Source organism: Bos javanicus, chromosome 21, assembly GCF_032452875.1.
Source record: "Bos javanicus breed banteng chromosome 21, ARS-OSU_banteng_1.0, whole genome shotgun sequence".
In the NCBI taxonomy this organism is placed as follows: Eukaryota; Metazoa; Chordata; class Mammalia; order Artiodactyla; family Bovidae; genus Bos; species Bos javanicus.
The window spans coordinates 16708415-16729468 of record NC_083888.1 but is presented as its reverse complement, the minus strand read 5'-3'; the positions used below and the strand labels follow the sequence as shown (position 1 = coordinate 16729468).

At 42.4% G+C, this 21054-nt stretch overlaps 1 protein-coding gene and 1 non-coding gene across 2 annotated transcripts in view; one reads left to right on the top strand and one right to left on the bottom strand.

Moving 5' to 3' along the window:
* Nucleotides 1-21054, bottom strand: part of AGBL1 (AGBL carboxypeptidase 1) — a 926260-nt gene that overhangs the window by 684994 nt on the left and 220212 nt on the right. The window contains exon 17 of the mRNA XM_061394342.1: nucleotides 16180-16333. Coding sequence (XP_061250326.1) covers nucleotides 16180-16333 — 154 coding nt within the window. The remainder of the gene's footprint in view (nucleotides 1-16179; nucleotides 16334-21054) is intronic.
* On the top strand, nucleotides 3402-3505 carry LOC133234861 (U6 spliceosomal RNA). Its single transcript, XR_009732351.1, has one exon. It is a non-coding gene; the product is annotated as a U6 spliceosomal RNA (small nuclear RNA).

Genomic DNA, 21054 nt, shown 5'->3' with positions numbered 1-21054 from the left:
TTTAGAGATATATAAATGTGATTTTCATGTATAAAGAAGAGCAAGAGACTACTTAACACACAAATCCAGGATGATAGCTACTCAAATGAAGAAACTGTGGGGTCATAGGAACAAGGGGCTTCCCTGGAGTCACAGTAGTAAAGAATTCACCTGCCAATGAAGGAGAAGCAAATTCAGTCCCTGGGTCAAGAAGATCCCCTGGAGAAGGGAATGGCACCTCACTCCAGTGTTTCCGGCCTAGAAAATCACATGGACAGAGGAGCCTGGTGGGCTGTAGTCCGTGGGTCGCAAAGAGTCAGACATGGCTGAGCACACACATAGGAACAAGGATTACAGGGGTTAAAATATGGAGTAATGCTCCATTTCTTAAAATGGGAAGTATATCCCTGGGTGTCCATTTTATTGTTCTTAACCTAGACCTTTGCTGCTGCTGCTGCTAAGTCACTTCAGTCGTGTCCAACTCTGTGCGACTCCATAGACAGCAGCCCACCAGGCTCCCCCGTCCCTGGGATTCTCCAGGCAAGAACACTGGAGTGGGTTGCCATTTCCTTCTCCAATGCATGAAAGTGAAAAGTGAAAGTGAAGTCACTCAGTCCTGTCTGACTCTTAGTGACCCCATGGACTGCAGCCCACCAGGCTCCTCTGTCCATGGGACTCTCCAGGCAAGAGTACTGGAGTGGGGTGCCATTGCCTTCTCCATCCTAGACCTTATGTTACACGAATTCTTGTATAAGTGTTGCATTTAAAATAAAGCAATTTTTGTTATTATAAAAGACTCAGTTTCCAATTTCTGGCTTCATACTTAATAGCTACGCAACCATGCACCACTCGCTTTTAACTCACTGGGCCTTACTTCCATCATCTTTAAAAATCATATTTTTTCCCTAACACATTACTTTCATAAGAATAAAGGAAAAAATTATTATACTGGACTCTATGAAAACTAAGCAAAGATGTTAACAAATTTAAAAAGAAGTGACAGACCCTAGTCACTAGAAAACATCAACCATTTGTTGCCCTATCTTAAAACAATGATCAATACTTAATAAATATTTGCTAAATAAATCAATGTTTAACAAAGAAGAATATTTCTAATATACAAAGAGCTCCTATTACATCATTTAGGGAAAAACAAAGCATCTAATAAAACAATAGACAGATGACTCTTAAAATTGAGTAACTTAAAAGAAAGACACATAAATAACATTTAAAAATATGTATCACTTGAGTAATGCACAAAGAGATTCAAATGGAAATAACACTGAAATGGTATTTTGAGAGAAGGGGATTAATTTTTTTAACTAACAGGAAAATGTAGAAGACTGGTAAATCCATTGTTGGTTGGGCCCTGGAGGAAAATATTCTCCTACATTTTTGTGGGAGTATAATTGGTAATACAGAATCTAGTGAGGTTGTCAATCTTGGAATTCATGGGAAAGAGATTTGGACTTTCACAGGACAGAATTGTCAGAAAGGCTAATTTAAGTTCATTAAGTCTGAATTTCAGGAATCAGTATGCATGAGTTCATGTGTTTATGTGTGAGTATATGTGTGTGTGTGTGTGCACTGAAGAAAAACATGAACCTGTTAAAAGCAATTGCTTAGGGAATAATAAGATGAAAAATATGTGGTTAATTTAATATTTTATACTAGTTTATCAATTTTTGATTAAGGATGACATGTTAACATTTAAATTTTTAATTTAAATTTTAAATATGAAATACAAATATAGTAGGAAATCCAAAAATCAATAGGACAGACACTCATGTGCCTGCCCATCCAGATTTAAAAGCTCACACTTTCTGTCATATCTTCCTTAAAATTCTTTTCCTTTAAGAAATTCAAACTCCCCAATAAATATTCATTTTTTTCCTCTTTATGCTCCACCATCTTCAGATGGAATCACTATTTTTGAATCTGGTATTATTTTTTTTTCAGAATGGTTTTATACTTTTTCTATATATATATATAAATATCCATAAATAATCAACTACATTGTCCTTTTCTATTAAAATAAGGGATTTTAATAACAAATACATGGTCATGTTGCACATGTGTGCTCAGTCATCCAACTCCTTGCATGGACTGTAACCCGTCAGGCTTTTCTGTCCATAGGATTTTCCAGGCAAGAATACTGAAGTGGGTTGCTATTTCCTACTCCAGGGATCTTCCTGACCTGGGGATCTAACCCAGGTTTCTCGCATCTCCTGCATTGGCAGTGGATTCTTTACCCACCAGTACCACCTGGGAAGCCAATCATGTTATGAGACATCCATGAAATATATGAATCAGAGTGTCTGGTTACTGCAGCCTCGTAAACTGAGTTTGATTATCTGGGGAACTGGAAGGTTGGTCATGACCCACCCTTGAGAACATGTGCTGGCAGGCAGGGAAGCCTTAGGATTTGAGGCTGGAAGACAAGCAAGGAGTATGAGTTTTCAGGTCTCAGGTGAGGGACTCTTGAGAAAGAAAAACATCTGAATAATGGAGACATGGGTTGCCAATTTGTCCCTGTCCAGTGTATGAAGAAGGAGCTTCTTTCAGAGGAAACTTAAGGCACTTCGGTGCCAAGCAGCATTGTTTTGGGGAGTTTTAGAGAGTGCTAATTCCTCCCAACTTTACACGGAATTAAGCAACTCTCTGAAAACCCAGCAATGGCAGTAGCAAGAATCCTTTCAGTAGCTTTGAGGACAGCTGACAACTAACAAAACAAGCCCAAGCATCAGGGAAGAATGGAGTGGCCCATAAGGGTGACTATATCCAACAGCTACTTTATGAGTACAGTTGAGGCTACCTGAGAGTAACCCATGAAATACCTAAGGAAAAAGTTAACTTTTCAAGAGGTGTCCCTGCATTGTGGGTGGAAGGAAAAATAGATGCAAAAATTTCATGTATTTGTTCAATAAATATTGAGTGTGCACCGGCTTTCTGCAGGAACTGTTAGACCCTAGAGATACAACAGTGAAAAAACACAGCATGTAATCTGTGTCCGTATGGAGTTCAGTCATAGGGGCTGTGAGGAAGATAGAACAAGGTCATGTAATAACGAGGTTCTGAGCGAAAGAACATTACATATGGTGACCCAGGAAGGTTTCCTCAACCTGAGCAAGGATAATATAAGACACAGAGGAAATCAATCTTGCCAAGCTACAGAGGTAAAGTTTTCCACTCAGAGGGAACAGCAAATCCAGAGGCCTGGGGAAGATAATTTGGTTGCTGTGTTCAAGGAATAGAAAGAAGGTGAGTGTGGTTGAAGGGTATGGAGTGTTTAAGGGGTAAGATACAGGTGACAAGGGTTTTGCGGAGGCAGAAAGATTTAGATTTTACTAAAATTACAAGGGCTATTCTGTTCTAATGTGGAATTTCATGGTATCAATGGCAAAAAATAAAAATAAATTGTTGTGCTCACTTCAGCAGCACATACACTAAAATTGAAACAGTACAGAGATTAGCATGGCCCCTGAGCAAGGATGACACGCAAATTCGTGAAGCGTTCCTTATTTTTGAATGGAGAGAGTAGCGTGGAAACGTATACACTACCATATGTCAAATAGACAGCCAATGGGAATTTGCTGTATGACTCGGGGAAGTCAAACCAGGTCTCTGGGACAACCTAGGGGGTTGAGATGGGGTGGGAGATGGGAGGGAGGTTCAGGAGGGAGGGGACATAGGTATATCTATGGCTGATGCCTACTGGCATGTGGCAGAAGCCAACCCCTGAGATGTTCACAGCCAACAATATTGTAAAGCAATGATCCTTCAATTAAGAATAAGTTTTTTAAAAAGTTTACAGAAAAAGACAAAATAAATAAACAAATTATTAATTAAAGGACTTGTAGTATAGATTTTTTTTTAATTACAAGGGTTATTAATGTTAATCAGACTACACAGGTACTAGGCACATTGGAGAAGCCTAGAATGTATTACCTGCTATATAAACAAGTATTTTTACATGCAGAGAATTGCACCTCAACGATAAAGGATTTTCTCTCATGACTGAAGAGCTGAAAGGTCCTAGAATATGGAATTAGGGTTATGGAGCTAGAGCATTTGGGGGTAAATCTGAGCTCCAGCTCTTACTAACCACATGACTTTTTAGGGCCTCAATTTTAACAGCTAAAAATGGAAACCACAAATGTAATTTTTTTTTCTTTACCTCACAGAGCTATTGTGAGGAACAGTTAATCATATATAAACATTCTGTAAACAGTTAATTACCTTTAAAAGATATAAATTGTTAAATCCTATGAACATATTTACAGGATATAACAGTTTTGGCATGGATTCTGATGAAATATAGACTTCCCTGGTGGCTCAGATGGTAAAGCATCTGTCTACAATGCAAGAGACCTGGGTTCAATCCCTGGGTCAGGAAGAATCCCTAGAGAAGGAAATGGCAACCGACTCCAGTACTCTTGCCTAGAAAATCCCACGGATGGAAGAGCCTGGTGTCCATGGGGTTGCAAAGAGTCGGACACAACTGTGCAACTTCACTTTCAACTTCACTTTCACTTTCTGATGAAATATATTACATGCTTCTGCTTCAGTAACCACATAGAGTCAACTTATAGTATCCTTGCTAATTTAGAAAATTAATCAGGTAACGCAACTTGGTTTTATTTCCCTCTTAAATAGATTATATCTTATAGTATATTGGCTTTATGATCATGTTTAACCTGAGTTATATAATTTGCAGGCCTCTGGAAATGAATATTTCCAAAACTGAACTCAATATCCATTCATAACAGTCTCACTCTCTCAAGTATTCTTCTATTAGTATTAAACTGTGCACCCATCACCCAAAAGAGAAATAGTTCAACTCCTTCTTTATCCCTATTCTCTGTTAATCACCAAGACCTCTCACTCCTAACTTAGACATATCTCCTAAATTCAGACCCTCCCCTCCCATTTCCATAGACTTATCTTCCCTGGGAGGGAATGGCACCCCACTCCAGTACTCTTGCCTGGAAAATCCCATGGACGGAGGAGCTTGGTAGGCTGCAGTCCATGGGGTCGCTAAGAGTCGGGCACGACTGAACGACTTCACTTTCACTTTTCGCTTTCACGCATTGGAGAAGGAAATGGCAACCCACTCCAGTGTTCTTGCCTGGAGAATCCCAGGGACCGGGGAGCCTGGTGGGCTGCTGTCTATGGGGTCGCACAGAGTCGGACACGACTGAAGTGCCTTAGCAGCAGCAGCAGCATCTTCCCTGGGAATCTCATCAACCAGGTAGAAGACTAACAGTTGATATTTTTCTTAAATACTGCGTCCCGTGCTCTAAGTCCTTTCACAAGCTTCAGATTGCCCCGTGAAGAAGGTACTGCTGTCACCCGCAATTTATAAGTGGAGAAACCTCAGCATGAAGTGTCGAAACATATTTTCCAAGCTCGTGAAGCTAGCAAATGGCAGAGTCGAGACCAGGACCCCAGTGAGTCTGAATCTGGGTCTAAATGCTTATGAGCTTCTAGGTGCTGGGTGTCATGTCACCATGTTCGCACTCCAGACTTCCCCTGCATTGTGTGTGCTCAGTTGGGTCTGACTCTTTGCGGCCCAGGGACTGCAGCCCTCCAGGGTCCTCTGTCCATGGAATTTTCCAGGCAAGAATACTGGAGTACGTTGCCGTTTCCTCCTCCATCCCCTACATTCCTGCCACAAGATCTTCCTCCAAAACAGATTTGATCTTGTCATTTCTCTGCTTTTAACAGCATCCTATTACTTCATCATTGACTTCAGGAGAAACTAATATGAAAAATAAGGTATATTTTTTAACTCAGCCCAATTTATCTTTCCCACCTTATTTTCTGATCCCATACTCAATCCACCATCCTGTAGTTCTGGCACCCTGAGATGTTCACAGCGATTATTTCCAGGCCTCCGTGTCTCTACAAAAGCTATTTTCCTGCTTGGGAAGACACACCTCCACGTCACTGCATGCCATAGTCTGAGTTCAAGACACAGATCCAATGGCATTGATACTGAATCTCAGTTTTATCATTATAGAACAAAGGAACTATAAGGACAAAATGATATATTATGTAAAAACTCTGTAAGAGTAAACTACATGATTGGGTATAATAAGCAAAACTATTCAACTGTAAGATTTTGTAGTTTTTCCCACTGCCTCCAACCAGCCTTGGAAGGAGAAAGAATTCTTCATCTTCCTTTTCTTAGAGTGACTGGGCCAAAATGGGAAGTAGAAAGGAGATACTTAACTGATCTAAATGTCATAGTTTAAAAGGTTTGTGTTGAAAAACGGTGGGATTATTGTGAACCTCTATTTGTCTGTGTAGATTGGTAACAGTAAGAAAGATGAAAAAAGATGAATTTACGATGGTTTGCATGCATTTTATATATTCCCCTTTTCATGTCTTCTCAAGAAAGATTTAAACAGTTCTTTAAATAGTTTTGGGATTGTCCACTGAGATTTCTTTAAAAGCAACGGTGTGTCAATAAAGGATCGTCACACACATGGGATTTTCAAAGCTGTCCCTCCTAGGTACCAGCCCTCCTTTGATTCCAAGAAGAAAAAGGCTCTCTCTTCAGTGCTTCCACTGAACTTTGTTCTTGTATAACTTCTGTATCATAATGACTTGTTTGCATAAGTCACACACATACACACAAACACAATGCTTATCAAGAGTGTCTCAAAGACTAGAATCACGTGCTATTCATCTCTATCTTCCTAATGTCTACCATGGTTCCTAGCCCTGGTTGCCTGAAAACATGTATACTGTAAGACAAGAAAAGGTTACAATTCAGTAGTTCTAACTTGTTTTTATTAAAAACTTCCATACAGAGAAGTTTTTCATACTCTTGTAGCTCATTTTTTAGTCCTAATAACTTGTCAACAGCAATGCATTACCCAAAAAAAAAAAAAAAAGGAGAGAGAGAAAAGCACTTAATTTAATCAGGAGACGAGAGGTCCGAAGTTTCAAACCCCATCTGCCATCAACCAGGTGGGAGACGAACACAGGTCAGTTCATGCATCTGACCTCCAATCCCTCACTAGCAATGGAGGAATCTGGACTCCACGGTCTACAGATGCTGAAGTTCTAAAATTCAGTGATCCCTTAGCAGTACTCAGCCCCACGTGCCTCCAGGAGGGGTGGGGGACAAAACCGAAACAGAAATTTCCAAGAGGGAGAGGTTTCCACTTCAGGTTTCTGTTTTCCTTGGACCGTTACTGTCACTTCACACTCTCCTCATTGGAAAGTTCTGTTCTTCATACCTGATCAGGTGTCTCAGGAAGAGACAAAGGCCAGAGAGGGTGGAAAATGATTTGCAACGAAGCCAAAAGGGGAATTCTGTAACTGTGTATTTTTCCACTCCGTTCTAATTTAAAACCACTTACAAGTGACAACTCCCAACCCGAGGCAGGTGCTGTGTGGTAGCTCATTACACCCTGGGGACCCCGTGTAAATCTTTTTTTTCCTGAGAACAGCTATTGTCTTCCAAGAAAAAGCTTTTAGCATAATAGCAGGCTGAATAGAACATTGCTCTTGTACGAATATTTTTAAGGGAAAGAACAAGAGAAAGGTATTCTTTAACAGCAGCAAACACAGTCTCTTGTTCTGTACCTCAGGCCCCCTGGAAAGAACAGTGTGTGAGCCATCAGAGGCTATGGCAGACCTGTGAGATTACCTCACCTCCAGACACAGAAGGGTAGACTCTGCTCTTTCAGGTTATAATAAATGCCAGGTAGAGGTGTCTCCAAGGGCAGAAATAGCAGATCTGCCCCTTCCATTCACCTCTGTTTCTCGGCTTCTCACCAGTCCATGAGTCAGGCAGTCACTGTTCGCTTGGAGAAGGACAGCTTCTAACAAGAGAATGTCATTCTGCCTTGGAAAATTCTCACAGACTTGTTCCCCCCTAAGGTTCTTCTTAAGGATAGTCAAGCCAATGCGGCTCGGGGGCATGGATGGAGAGATGTCCAAAGGGGAAAAGAATCAGCAAGAAAGTTCCTGAGAAAAACATGAAGCTTCCATCACAGAGATGTGACCCCAAACTAAAAAGGAACTCAACTTTCCCTGGACTGAAATGGTCATTGAAAACGTGAGGGACTTCCCTGGCGGTCCAGTGGTTAAGACTCCGAATTACCACTGCAGAGGGGGCGCAGGTTCAGTCTCTGATGAGGGAACCAAGATCCCATACGCCTCACAGGCCAAAAAGCAAAACATAAATCAGAAGCAATGTCGTAACAGATTCAGTAAAGATTTTTTTAAATGGTCCACATCATAAAAATCTTTAAAAAAGAAAAAAAAATAATGTGAGGGGATGGGGGAAATGTGGAGAAAATAGAAAAGCTGACAGAATGACGATGGTCTTCAACAAGCAGTGTGTTTGGATTGTGTGCATTTCTGGGAAATTTCTCAGTGAGGGCAGACCCTAAAGAGGGGGATATTCTGGAACTGTGGGGTAGAGACCTGGGGTCTCCTCTCTGAGAAACCTCTTAACATGGGGCTTCAGGCTGGCTGTATACCCTTAGTGAGGCTTAACTTGGCCATCTGCAAAAGGGAGATAATGACAGCCCTTCTGCAAGAGTAGGAAGCCAGGCAGAGCAGTGGCTGAGCCCTCGAAAAGGCAGACCAACTGCCCTTCCTGGTTTTTCATCCACTTTCAATGGGGTTTGAAGAAACAATACTCCCCTCCCCCGAGATTTTTTTTTTTAACCTTCTGAATTGTTCTCTAGTTTTCTTAAATGCAGTATCTTCTCTCAGTTCCAATCCAAAAGCACACACATGCACACACACAAACACACACCACTCCTGAAGAGAACAGTCAAGTCCCCTACATATGAACTCAAGTTGCAAACTTTGAAAAGATGCAAGCGTGGGTTCACATGTCAATCACATAAGTTAGTCCAGGTGTCTGGCGTACGTTGTCACCCGCCGTGCCTCCTCTACAAGTGCTGTGTTTCTGTGAACTTTACTATGCCGTCCTGTACAGAGATCAGTACCGCAGTGCTGTGCCAAGTCCCTGCAGTCGTGTCTGACTCTTTGCGACCCTGTGGACCTTCGCGTGCCAGGCTCCTCTGCCCATGCGATTCTCCAGGCAAGAATCCTGGAGGCGGTTGTCATGCTCTCCTCCAGGGGATCTGGCAACCCAAGTCTACAACCCGTGTCTCTTACGTCTCCTCATTGGCAGGCAGGTTCTTTACCACTGGTGCCGCCTGGGAGGCTCCTGGAGAAGTAGTACAGTATCTTTATTTCAAGCCCAGGATGTCTGGAAGCAAAAAGTAATGCTTATGTAGCTGGTACCCCTGTACTTTTCAAGGTTCTGTACTGTAAGATTAAAAATGTTAATTTTTTATGTTTGTATTTTATGTATTATTTGTACAGTATTTTTAATGTATTATAGTGCAGTACTATCTGGGCTGGTGGCTCAGACTGTAAAGAATCTGCCTGCAATGCAGGAGATCTGAGTTTGAGAAGATCCCTGGAGAAGAGAATGGCTATTCACTCCAGTATTTTTGGAATTTCCTGGTGGTTCAAATGGTAAAGAATTTGCCTGCCAATGCAGGAGATGCAGGAGATCTGGATTCAATCCTTGGGTCAGGAAGATCCTCTGAAGTAGGAAATGGCAACCCACTCCAATATTCTTGCCTGGGGAATCCCATGGACAGAGGAGCCTGGTGGCTATAGTCCCTGGGGGTCACAAAGAGCGACTGAGCGACCAACACTTTCACTTTCACGGTAGTATACAGATGACTGTGTTAGTTGGGTACCTAGGCTAACTTTGTTGGACTTATGACCACGCTCTTAGAATGGAACTCATTCATATGTAGGGGACTTACCATACACAAACTAAAGAAAATATGATTTCTCAACTCTTGGAATATCTGCTAACACACAACGTGTAGAAGGATTTAACTAGGCTAAGTGTAATTATGCCAGAAAATCACTAACCAATGGAGAGTAGTCTCAGAAAGCACCCAAATCCATGTGTGGGACAGATCTTGCCTACCAAACCTACCTCCAGACCAGCTCATCCAATGCCTTCTATTTCAACCTGTCAGAGCCTTTATCCCACCCTCTTAGACTCTGTTCACTCTTCACTGGCTCTCTGCTCTACACGTCCCAAACATCCAGGGTTCATTTGACCTCTGGAATCCTACCAGTTAAGAAGACCCAGACTGCCTAATTCCTCTAGGGCTTATCCACTGAGAGTCTCTGATGCTAGAATGAATCATTTATCCTTTTTGTAACAGCTCCCTTTTATTCTCCATTTCTTTTCAAGTCAGTCTCTTCCACACGGCCTCAACGAGAATTTCTCGGAGAACTTCCCTGTTCACTATCGCACTGAAAGGGTGGACAGTGACTCTGCTCTCGGGGACCTGCCAGCATTTTGGCTCTGAGGCTTAGATCTCCAGGTCTAAAATGAGCCTTCTCTCTTGGGACCATTGTGAGAAGTCACTCACCCTCAATTCTCAGGAGAGAGATAAAACATATACCAGGCAAATCTGGCTACTTGTTGTTCAGTCACTAAGTCGCGTCTGACTCCTTGTGACCCCACGGACTATAGCCCACCAGGTTCCTCTGTCCATAGGATTTCTCAGACAATAATACTGGAGTGGGTTGCCATTTCCTTCTCCAGGAGATCTTCTTGACCCAGGGAATGAACTTATGTCTCCTAAATCTGGCTACTACTGAACCCCTGGTGGCTCAGAGGTTAAAGCATCTGCCTGCAATGAGGGAGACCCCAGTTTGATCCCTGGGTCAGGAAGATCCTCTGGAGAAGGAAATGGCAGCCCACTCCAGTATTCTTGCCTGGAGAATCCCATGGAGGAAGGAACCTGGTAGGCTACAGTCCATGGGGTCGCAAAGAGTCGGACACAACTGAGCTACTTCACTTCGCTTTTCACTTTCACTGAACCAAAACTATATTTATCAGGAAAGTAAGGCTAAATGTTTCCAGGAAAATATCTTTTTAAAAAATGCTTTAGAAAAATAAATCAAAGCAAATGAATCCTTCCAGGAAAGACTCTCTGGAGCCCAGAGTCAAGAAAGAATTAAAAGTAACCAATAAATTGTTCTCAACAAGCCCCTGGTCTAGGACTTTAGGTCAGACTATCAGGGAACCAGTCTCCAGTGGGGGGAAGTGTTTTCTCCCTGGGCCCCCATGCTCTCATTTCTTGAACTTCTAAAATAAGACTGAAGTGATAATCCTGCTCAGTGGAAAGAAAGTCTTCTAGTACCCAAAACCTCCTTATGAGGGATGAGAGGCAGCCGCTGAATCTGAAACCAGTCACATCACATTTAAATACAAGTGCAGGCTGAAGCTGGTGACCCAGGCAGGGAGGAAGCAGATAAGACAATTGAAGCCTGCAGGCAGGAAGAGTCCAGAGCTACTGGCTCATTGGCTATTTTCTTGTCCTAAAACAATGTGACACACTGCAGTTCAAAGGAAGTTGTTTTATTTCTGATTTACAGGCATGGTATTGTGTTTTGGAGGGTAGGTGATGTTCATATTCTGCTCTTTACAGTAAAGACCTGTGCTCATGTATATATTGAAAGCTGCTGAACAAATTGTTTCTGCAACCCATCAGGGACTATGAATCCAGCACTGAGGCTCAGGTCATGCAATCTCAGCTCTGTACTGGGATCTTAAGGGTCTGGAGGGTTATGAATCTTCCTTCCTTCTTTCCTTCCTGCCACAGTGCCTGAAATATCCTCCATGAAAATGTTTACATTGGGTGAGGAGAAGAAAATAAAATTCACTGTGAGCAGGAAGAGGATAATGCATTTACCTGTGGTCAATTTAGTGTGAGTTGCTTTAACAACTAAACTAGCTTCCAATAGTGTGAGGACATAGAATAGGGGAAAGAGGAAGTCCTGGATCAGAGTGGAGCCTGAATGGTGATGTTGAACACCAGTTCTGATGACTGTGTTAGCGCATTTATTGTGCATATGCACCCAGGAGTCAGAAAAAGAAAATCAGAAATCAGGCACCACCATTGACTGTGATATTTAACTTCCCTGAGCCCCACTTACCTCATTTGTACACTAGCCTTTTCATTTTTCAGCTATAGGAACTTAGATTAGGCCTAGGACCAGCTGCTCAACATGAGGGTCCATTGCACAGTGAAAATACAGGGACTCCCCTGCTGGTCCAGTCATTAAGAATCTGCATTCCAATGCCCGGGACATGGGTTTGGTCCCTGGTCAGGTAACTAAAATCGCACATCGCATGGGACAACTAAGCCCACATGCCACAACCACTGAGCACGAGCACCACAACAAAATGCAATGAAGACCCTGCAAGATGCAATGAAGACCCAACACGGCCAAATAAATAAACCCAAATAAACTTAGAGAAAATTCAAAGCCCCTTTCAGAACTTTTTTCTTAGGATTTTCAAGTTGGAGACTGAAGAGCATTAAACAAAGTTTGAGCCCCTTCTAAGCATGGCATCTGTGCAAATGCCCACTTGACACACCTGTAAAGACAGCCTCCATGGGTCTTTTCTCCTCGGGACTCAGCTCAGTGGTTGTCACTTCCAAGTCAGTGATGCCCAAAAGAAGATGAACATCATTCATTTCTGGGTCCTCTCAACACCTGCCCATCTTGAGATGAACAACAGCTGACATGTTAGCACATGTTTAAGAGAGAAAACTCTGAAGATACATGAGACTGATGTAGGAGATAGTTGGGCACCAGGCTGAGCCACTGCATCCAGTCTTCTGTGGACACTTTGAGATAAAATAGCAACAGGCGCATTGGCCCTGATTGGGTGAAAGACAAAGTGACCATTTTTTTTCATACGTCCTGCCAAGCCCCTCAGAAACCTTCACGCTGGAATCCATCTTGGTTGAGAGATGCGTGTGCCACCAGGAAGGACCCTGAGTCAGGCCAAATATGGGCCCAAGCAAGATTACTGGCTAGAGACAAACACAGAAGACTGCCCCCATATAAGCGAACTAAGCCATTCTTATTGGGGGCAATTCACTCTGAGAATTCGCCCGTGTGCTCTTCCATGCGTGCTATGTACTTGATCACTCAACTGTGTCCAGCTGTTTGTGACCCCATGAACTATCGCCCACCAGGCTCCTCTGTCCATGGGATTTCCCAGGCAAGAATATTGGAGTGCTTGTATATTTTGGAAATTAATCCTTTGTCAGTTATTTCATTTGCTATTATTTTCTCCCATTCTGAAGGTTGTCTTTTCACCTTGCTTATAGTTTCCTTTGATGTACAAAAGCACATGAAAAGATGCTCAGCATCACTCATTATTCGAGAAATGCAAATCAAAACCACAATGAGATATCACCTCCCACGGGTCAGAATGGCCATCATCAAAAAGTCTACAAACAATAAAAGCTATAGAGGGTGTGGAGGAAAGGGAACGCTCTTGCACTGTTGGTGGGAATGTAAATTGATATAGCCACTATAGGAGATGGTATGGAGATTCCTTAAAAATCTAGGAACAGAACAACCATATGACCCAGGAATCCTATTCCTAGACATATACCCTGGGGAAACCAAAATTGAAAAGACACATGGATCCCACTGTTCACTGCAGCACTATTCACAAAAGCTAGAACATGAAAGCAGCCTAGATGTCCGTCAACAGATGAATGGATAAAGAAGTTGTGGTATATGTACACAATGGAATATTACTGAGCCATAAAAAGGAATGCATTTGAATCAGTTCTGATGAGGCAGATGACTTAGAACCTATTATACAAAGTGAAGTGAGTCAGAAAGAGAAAGATAAATAAATATGATATTCTAATACACACATACAGATCTAGAAAAAATGGTACTGAAGAATTTATTTACAGGGCAGCAATGAAGAAATAGACATAGAGAATAGACTTATGGACATGGGGAGAGGGGAGGAGAGGCTGAGATGCATGGAAAGAGTAACATGGAAACTTACATTACCATATGTAATATAGATAGCCAACAGGAATTTGCTGTACGGGTCAGGAAACTCAAACAACCTGTATCAACCTAGAGGCTCCCAACCTAGAGGGGGTGGGATGGGGAGGGAGATGGGAGGGAGCTTCAAAAGGGAGGGGGAATATATGTACACCTATGGCTGATTCACATTGAGGTTTGATAGAAAAAAACAAACTTCTGTAAAACAATTATCCTTCAATAAAAACAATTTTTAATAATTATTAAAAAAAAAAGAATACCAGAGTGGGTTGCCATTTCCTCCACGTGTACTTTGATTTTGATAAACACTTTATCTGTTTCACAATATCGCTCTCTATTGAATTATTTCTCTAAAGAAGACGGGGACTAAGGTCCTGCTTCCAGCCATCCCCACCCCCCAACAATAGTATACATGTATTATTACCAACCTTAGATCCCAAGCAGAAATGAGTCTCCATTGATTCACATGAACATGTGATAAGAAAAATTTTCTCATTTTTTTTAACTGAACTATTTGGAAGTGTCAAATTATTTAGGGGCTTTCACTGTGTGTCAGTGGCACGAGTGGTAAAGAACCTGCCTGCCAATGCAGGAGATATAAGAGACACGGGTTTGACCCCTGGGTCAGGAAGATCCCCTGGAGGAGGAAACAGCAACCCACTCCAGTATTCTTGCCTGGAGAATTCCACAGACAGAAGAGCCTGGTGGGCTCTAGGCCATAGGGTCTCAAGGAGTTGGGCATAATTGCAGCAACTGAGCAAGCAAGCACTGTGTTTCAAGTCCTTTCCTTAAAGGGAGAATGATCTCTGTGGTTATAATATCAACAAAAGTACCATTGTCAGTGTAAATAAAGATGCAAGCGCAGAGGCAACTCTATGTTATAATTACACATTGGGTACCTCTCAGCTCCTATCTAGAAACTGAACCTGCAAAATGCAGACATACAAAGATCCACTTTCTTAAATAAATAATTGCTCTCTGAAGGTTGCCTGGAAGGATTACTGTCTCTAACTTCCATGAACTGCTCATCTGCAAGGGAAGAAAGTGGTAACTGTTAGAGAAACTGCTCTTAAATGCATGAACCACATCAGAGAACTTTTGGAAAATCCCTTATTATTCATTAAAGCATGTTATGGCCTTATTAATTCAGATGGGATAATCGGTTGTTGATTAGCCAGACAGTTAAGCATTCATTGTCAGATGCTGATGGGGTGTGAGAAATTACATTTCCTATCCACCAAAGATTCACCTGAATGCAGTTAGCACCTCATCAGGTAAGGCTGCCTCTTTAGGGGATAAATTAGCTGGATTTTTATTCCCCAGCCTTTTCTTTCATTTCCCAAACTTTTCCATATTGCAAAGTATGCCTCATTCTGTTTGGTTTTCCTTGCTTTTGTCTGAGGTTGAAAACTATGCCAGGAGGAGCCAACTTTAAAAGCTGGTGGGTTACAAAGAAAATCACATCTGTGCTCAGGATTCTAACATGAAATGGGTGTTGCGTGTGTGTGTGCATGTACATCTCTGTGTGTGCCTGTGTGCTTTGGTTTGGTTTTACAACTCTTGGCTAGAGCCTACTCCATACTTTTAGTTCTTCAGATCCAAACTGTATCCAGGTCATTCAGGGACTTATTGAGCCAGCTCTCCAAGACTCAGCTTCTTTTATTTCCAAACTGTGACTGACCATGAGGGTAGTATAACAGCAATGAGCATGGTGAGAAAAGTCCCTGGATTAGAGGTCAGAAAATGTTGATTCATTTTCCTGTTCCAGTTCTGTTTTAGGAGAACTGACTGACACTTTTAAACTGCTCTCAATTTCAACAAGTCATTTCATCTCTCTGACAATATGCAATTAATTTTTTTCTCCCTATGATAACAGAGCAACACTGATATTTAAGCTCCAATACTTTGGCCACCTGATGCGAAGAGCTGACTCATTGGAAAAGACCCTGATGCTGAGAAAGATTGCGGACAGGAGGAAAGGGGATGACAGAGGATGAGATGGTTGGATGGCATCCCAGACTCAGTGGACAAGAGTTTGAGCAAACTCTGGGGGATAGTGAAGGAGGGAAACCTGGCGTGCTGCAGTCCAAGGGGTCACAAAGAGTTGGACATGACTTAGCAACTGACCAACAAAACAAAGCAAGAAGAGTTGGGGTGTATTATTTCTACAAAGGTAGACCAGTACCCAACCCTTTGTGGAATTTCTGACCTCAAAGGGACAGAGGGCTTCCAAGACTAAGAGGACCTCCCCGACCACCGTCACCACCAAATCTTCAAAGAAGGTATGTGATTACTCACGGAACTGCTCCAGGTGGTCAGCACTGTTAGACTCCGGCATGGCTGTGATGGTCACCAACGGACAGGAATTTCCTCCTAGCGTCTGGCAGAGAACCTCCTGTCGGAAGTAGACCTGCTTGTGGTTCACACTTTTTTCCAGAATATCAAGGTGAGTCTGGGGCATAAATGAAAGGAAAGTGTATTTTAAGATTTTTGATAATAACAATAGGTGAAAGCAGCAACAACGCTTATATTCCTCTAACTCCTGGTAGTTTAGAAGTATTTTTGTTAACCTCATCTGTCCGACAGGCTCAGTGGTAAAGAATCTGCCTGCCAATGCAGGAGATGTAGGTTCAGTCTCTGGGTTGGGAAAATCCCCTGGAGAAGGCAATGGCAACCCACTTCAGTATTCTTGCCTGGGAAATCCTATGGATAGAGGAGCCTGGCAGGCTATGGTCCATGGGGGTCACAAAAAAGTTGGAGAGGACTTAGCAACTAAAACAAACAGATCTGCCTGACACAGGGCATCAAGTCATTTAGAAGCAGGACTGTTTCTGCTCGCTGGAAGAAGTTCAGTGAGGCTGAACAGGAAACATCATTCCTGCCTGTGTCTGCACAATAGAGTATCTGATTTCAAGCTGCACTGACAGCAAAAGAGGAGGAGCATACAGCACTCTTCCCGTGACAATGACATGTAAAGAACACTGTTATCACAAAGACAGAGTACACGCAAGATGCTTGGGAACGTGAGACAGAGCTTCAGTGGTGCACATGACTAGATTTAAGCAATACAAGGAGGGCTGGGAGCGTATGGAAGGAAAATAGAAAGCAACCGATCCAGGGAAAATGTTAAGTGAAGAAAACTAACTGGTAACAAATGATTTTCCCTACTGTACCCTACCTTTGGGCTTCCCTGGTGTCTCAGTGGTAAAGAATCCACCTGCCAATGCAGGAGATGTGGGTTCAATCTCTAGGCTGTGAAAATTTCCTGGAGAAAGAAATGGCAACCCACTGCAGTATTATTGCCTGGAAATCCCATGGACAGAAGAGCCTGGCGGGTTACAGACCATAGCGTCATGAAGAGTCAAACACAACTTCAGTTCAGTTCAGTTCAGTCCCTCAGTCGTGTCCGACTCTTTGCGACCCCATGAATTGCAGCACACCAGGCCTCCCTGTCCTTCACCAACTCCCGGAGTTCACTCAGACTCACGTCCATCGAGTCAGTGATGCCATCCAGCCATCTCATCCTCTGTCGTCCCCTTCTTCTCCTGCCCCCAATCCCTCCCAGCAGCAGAGTCTTTTCCAATGAGTCAACTCTTCGCATCAGGTGGCCAAAGTACTGGAGTTTCAGCTTCAGCATCATCCCTTCCAAAGAAATCCCAAATTAGCGACTAAACAACAACAAAGGGTGTCCATGCTCCAAACTGCAGACCCTGACAATATGTTACCTTACATGGCAAAAGGGACTTTGCAGATATATTTAAGGTTTAAGTCTATTTGAGATGGGGAGGTGATCCTGCATTAACCAGTTGGGGCCAAACTATTAATATATAAATCACAAATGCTTAAAAGCAGAGAACTTTCCCCAGCCACAAAGGACCAGAACCACATGCTAAGAACTCAGGCTTCCATGCTGGCTTTGAAGATGGAGGAAAGAGGGCAAAAGCTGAGGAATGTGGTGTCTTCTAAAAGCCAGCAAAGGCAAGGAAATGGATTCTCCTCCACTATCCTCCAGAAGGAATACAGACCCAATACGTTGATTTTTTTGATCTCTGGTTCCTCTGCCTTTTCTAAAACCAGCTTGAACATCTGGAAGTTCACAGTTCATGTATTTCTGAAACCTGGCTTGGAGAATTTTGAGTATTACTTTACTAGCATGTGAGATGAGTGCAATTGTGTGGTAGTTTGAGCATTCTTTGGCATTGCCTTTCTTTGGGATTGGAATGAAAACAGACCTTTTCCAGTCCTGTGGTCACTGCTGAGATTTCCAAATTGGCTGGCATATTGAGTGCAGTACTTTCACAGCATCATCTTTCAGGATTTGAAATAGCTCAACTGGAATTCTATCACCTCCACTAGCTTTGTTCGTAGTGATGCTTCCTAAGGCCCACTTGATTTCACATTCCAGGATGTCTGGCTCTAGGTGAGTGATCACACCATCATGATTATCTTGGTCCTGAAAATCTTTTTTGTACAGTTCTTCTGTGTATTCTTGCCACCTCTTCTTAATATCCTCTGCTTCTCTTAGGTCCATACCATTTCTGTCCTTTATTGTGTCCATCTTTGCATGAAATGTTCCCTTGGTATCTCTAATTTTCTTGAAGAGATCTCTAGTCTTTCCCATTCTATTGTTTTCCTCTTTCTTTGCACTGATCACTGAAGAAGGCTTTCTTATCTCTCCTTGCTATTCTTTGAAACTCTGCATTCAGATGCTTATATCTTTCCTGTTCCCCTTTGCTTTTCACATCTCTTTTTTCAAAGCTATTTGTAAGGCCTCCTCAGACAGCCATTTTGCTTTTTTGTATTTCTTTTTCTTGGATAGGGTCTTGATTCCTGTCTCCTGTACAATGTCACAAACCTCTGCCCGTAGTTCATCAGGAACTCTGTCTATCAGATCTAGGCCCTTAAATCTATTTCTCACTTCCACTGTATAGTCATAAGGGATTTGATTTAGGTCATACCTAAATGGTCTAGTGGTTTTCCCTACTTTCTTCAATTTAAGTCTGAATTTGGCTATAAAGAGTTCATGATCTGAGCCACAGTCAGCTCCCGGTCTTGTTTTTGCTGACTGCATAGAGCTTCTCCATCTTTGGCTGCAAAGAATATAATCAATCTGATTTCAGTGTTGACCGTCTGGTGATGTCCATGTGTTGAGTCTTCTCTTGTGTTGTTGGAAGAGGGTGTTTGTTATGACCAGTGCGTTCTCTTGGCAAAACTCTATTAGCCTTTGCCCTGCTTTATTCTGTACTCCAAGGCCAAATTTGCCTGTTACTGACACGACTGACGTGACAGTCATAGCAGCAGCAGCACAGGTGTTTCTTGACTTCCTACTTTTGCATTCCAGTCCCCTATAATGAAAAGGACATGTTTTGGGGGGTGTTAGTTCTAGAAGGTCTTGTAGGTCGTCATAGAACCATTTGACTTCAGCTTCTTCAGTGTTACTAGTCAGGGCATAGACTTGGATTACTGTGATATTGAATGATTTGCCTTGGAAATGAACAGAGATCATTCTGTCATTTTTGAGATTGCATCCAAGTACTGCATTTCAGACTCTTTTGTTGACTATGATAGCTACTCCATTTCTTCTAAGGGATTCCTGCCCGCAGTAGTAGATATAATGGTCATCTGAGTTAAATTCACCCATTCCAGGTAAATTTATCAAAATTCACTGGATCATTGAAAAAGCAAGAGAGTTCCAGAAAATCATCTATTTCTGCTTTATTGACTATGCCAAAGCCTTTGACTGTGTGGATCACAATAAACTGTAGAAAATTCTTCAAGAGATGGGAATACCAGACCACCTGACCTGCCTCTTGAGAAATCTGTATGCAGGTCAGGAAGCAACAGTTAGAATTGGACATGGAGCAACAGACTGGTTCCAAATAGGAAAAGGAGTACGTCTAAGGTGTATATTGTCACCCTGCTTATTTAACTTATATGCAGAGTACATCATGAGAAATGCTGGGCTGGAGGAAGCACAAGCTGGAATCAAGATTGCTGGGAGAAATATCAATAATCTCAGATATGCAGATGACACCACCATTATGGCAGAAAGTGAAGAAGAACTAAAAAGCCTCCTGATGAAAGTGAAAGTGGAGAGTGAAAAAGTTGGCTTAAAGCTCAACATTCAGAAAACGCAGATCATGGCATTCTGTCCCATCACTTCATGGGAAATAGATGGGGAAACAGTGGAAACAGTGTCAGACTTCATTTGGGGGGCTCCAAAATCACTGCAGATGGTGATTGCAGCCATGAAATTAAAAGACGCTTACTCCTTGGAAGGAAAGCTATGACCAACCTAGATAGCATATTCAAAAGCAGAGACATTACTTTGCCAACAAAGGTCCGACTAGTCAAGGCTATGGTTTTTCCAGTGGTCATGTATGGATGTAAGAGTTGGACTGTGAAGAAGGCTGAGCACTGAAGAATTGATGCTTTTGAACTGTGGTGTTGGAGAAGACTTTTGAGAATCCCTTGGACTGCAAGGAGATCCAACCAGTCCATTCTGAAGGAGATCAGCCCTCGGATTTCTTTGGAAGGAATGATGCTAAAGCTGACACTCCAATACTTTGGCCACCTGATGTGAAGAGTTGACTCATTGGAAAAGACTCTGATGCTGGGAGGGATTGGGGGCAAGAGGAGAAGGGGACGACGGAGAATGAGATGGCTGGATGGCATCACTGACTCGATGGACATGAGTTTGGGTGAACTCCGGGAATTGGTGATGGACAGGGAGGCCTGACATGCTGCAATTCATGGCGTCGCAAAGAGTCAGACACGACTGAGCGACTGATCTATCTGATCTGATAGCCAATTAACAATATTGTGATAGTTTCTGCAAAGGTTGTGAATATCAAAGAGACTCTGCCATACACATACATGTATCCTTTCTCCCTCAAACTCCCCTCCCATCTGGATGGCACATAACACTGATCAGAGTTTCTTGGCAAGATAGTAGGTCCTTGTTCGTTAAATACAGCAGTGTGTACGTGTCCATCCCAAACACCCTAATTATCCTTCTCCCTGGCAACCATAAGTTTGTTCTCTAAGTCTATGAGTTTGTTTCTGTTTTCTATGTTCATTCGTATCATTTCTTTTTAGATTGCACACGTAAGTGATGTCATAGGATGTTTGTCCTTCTCTGACTTCTCTCAGTATGACAGCCTCTAGGTCCAT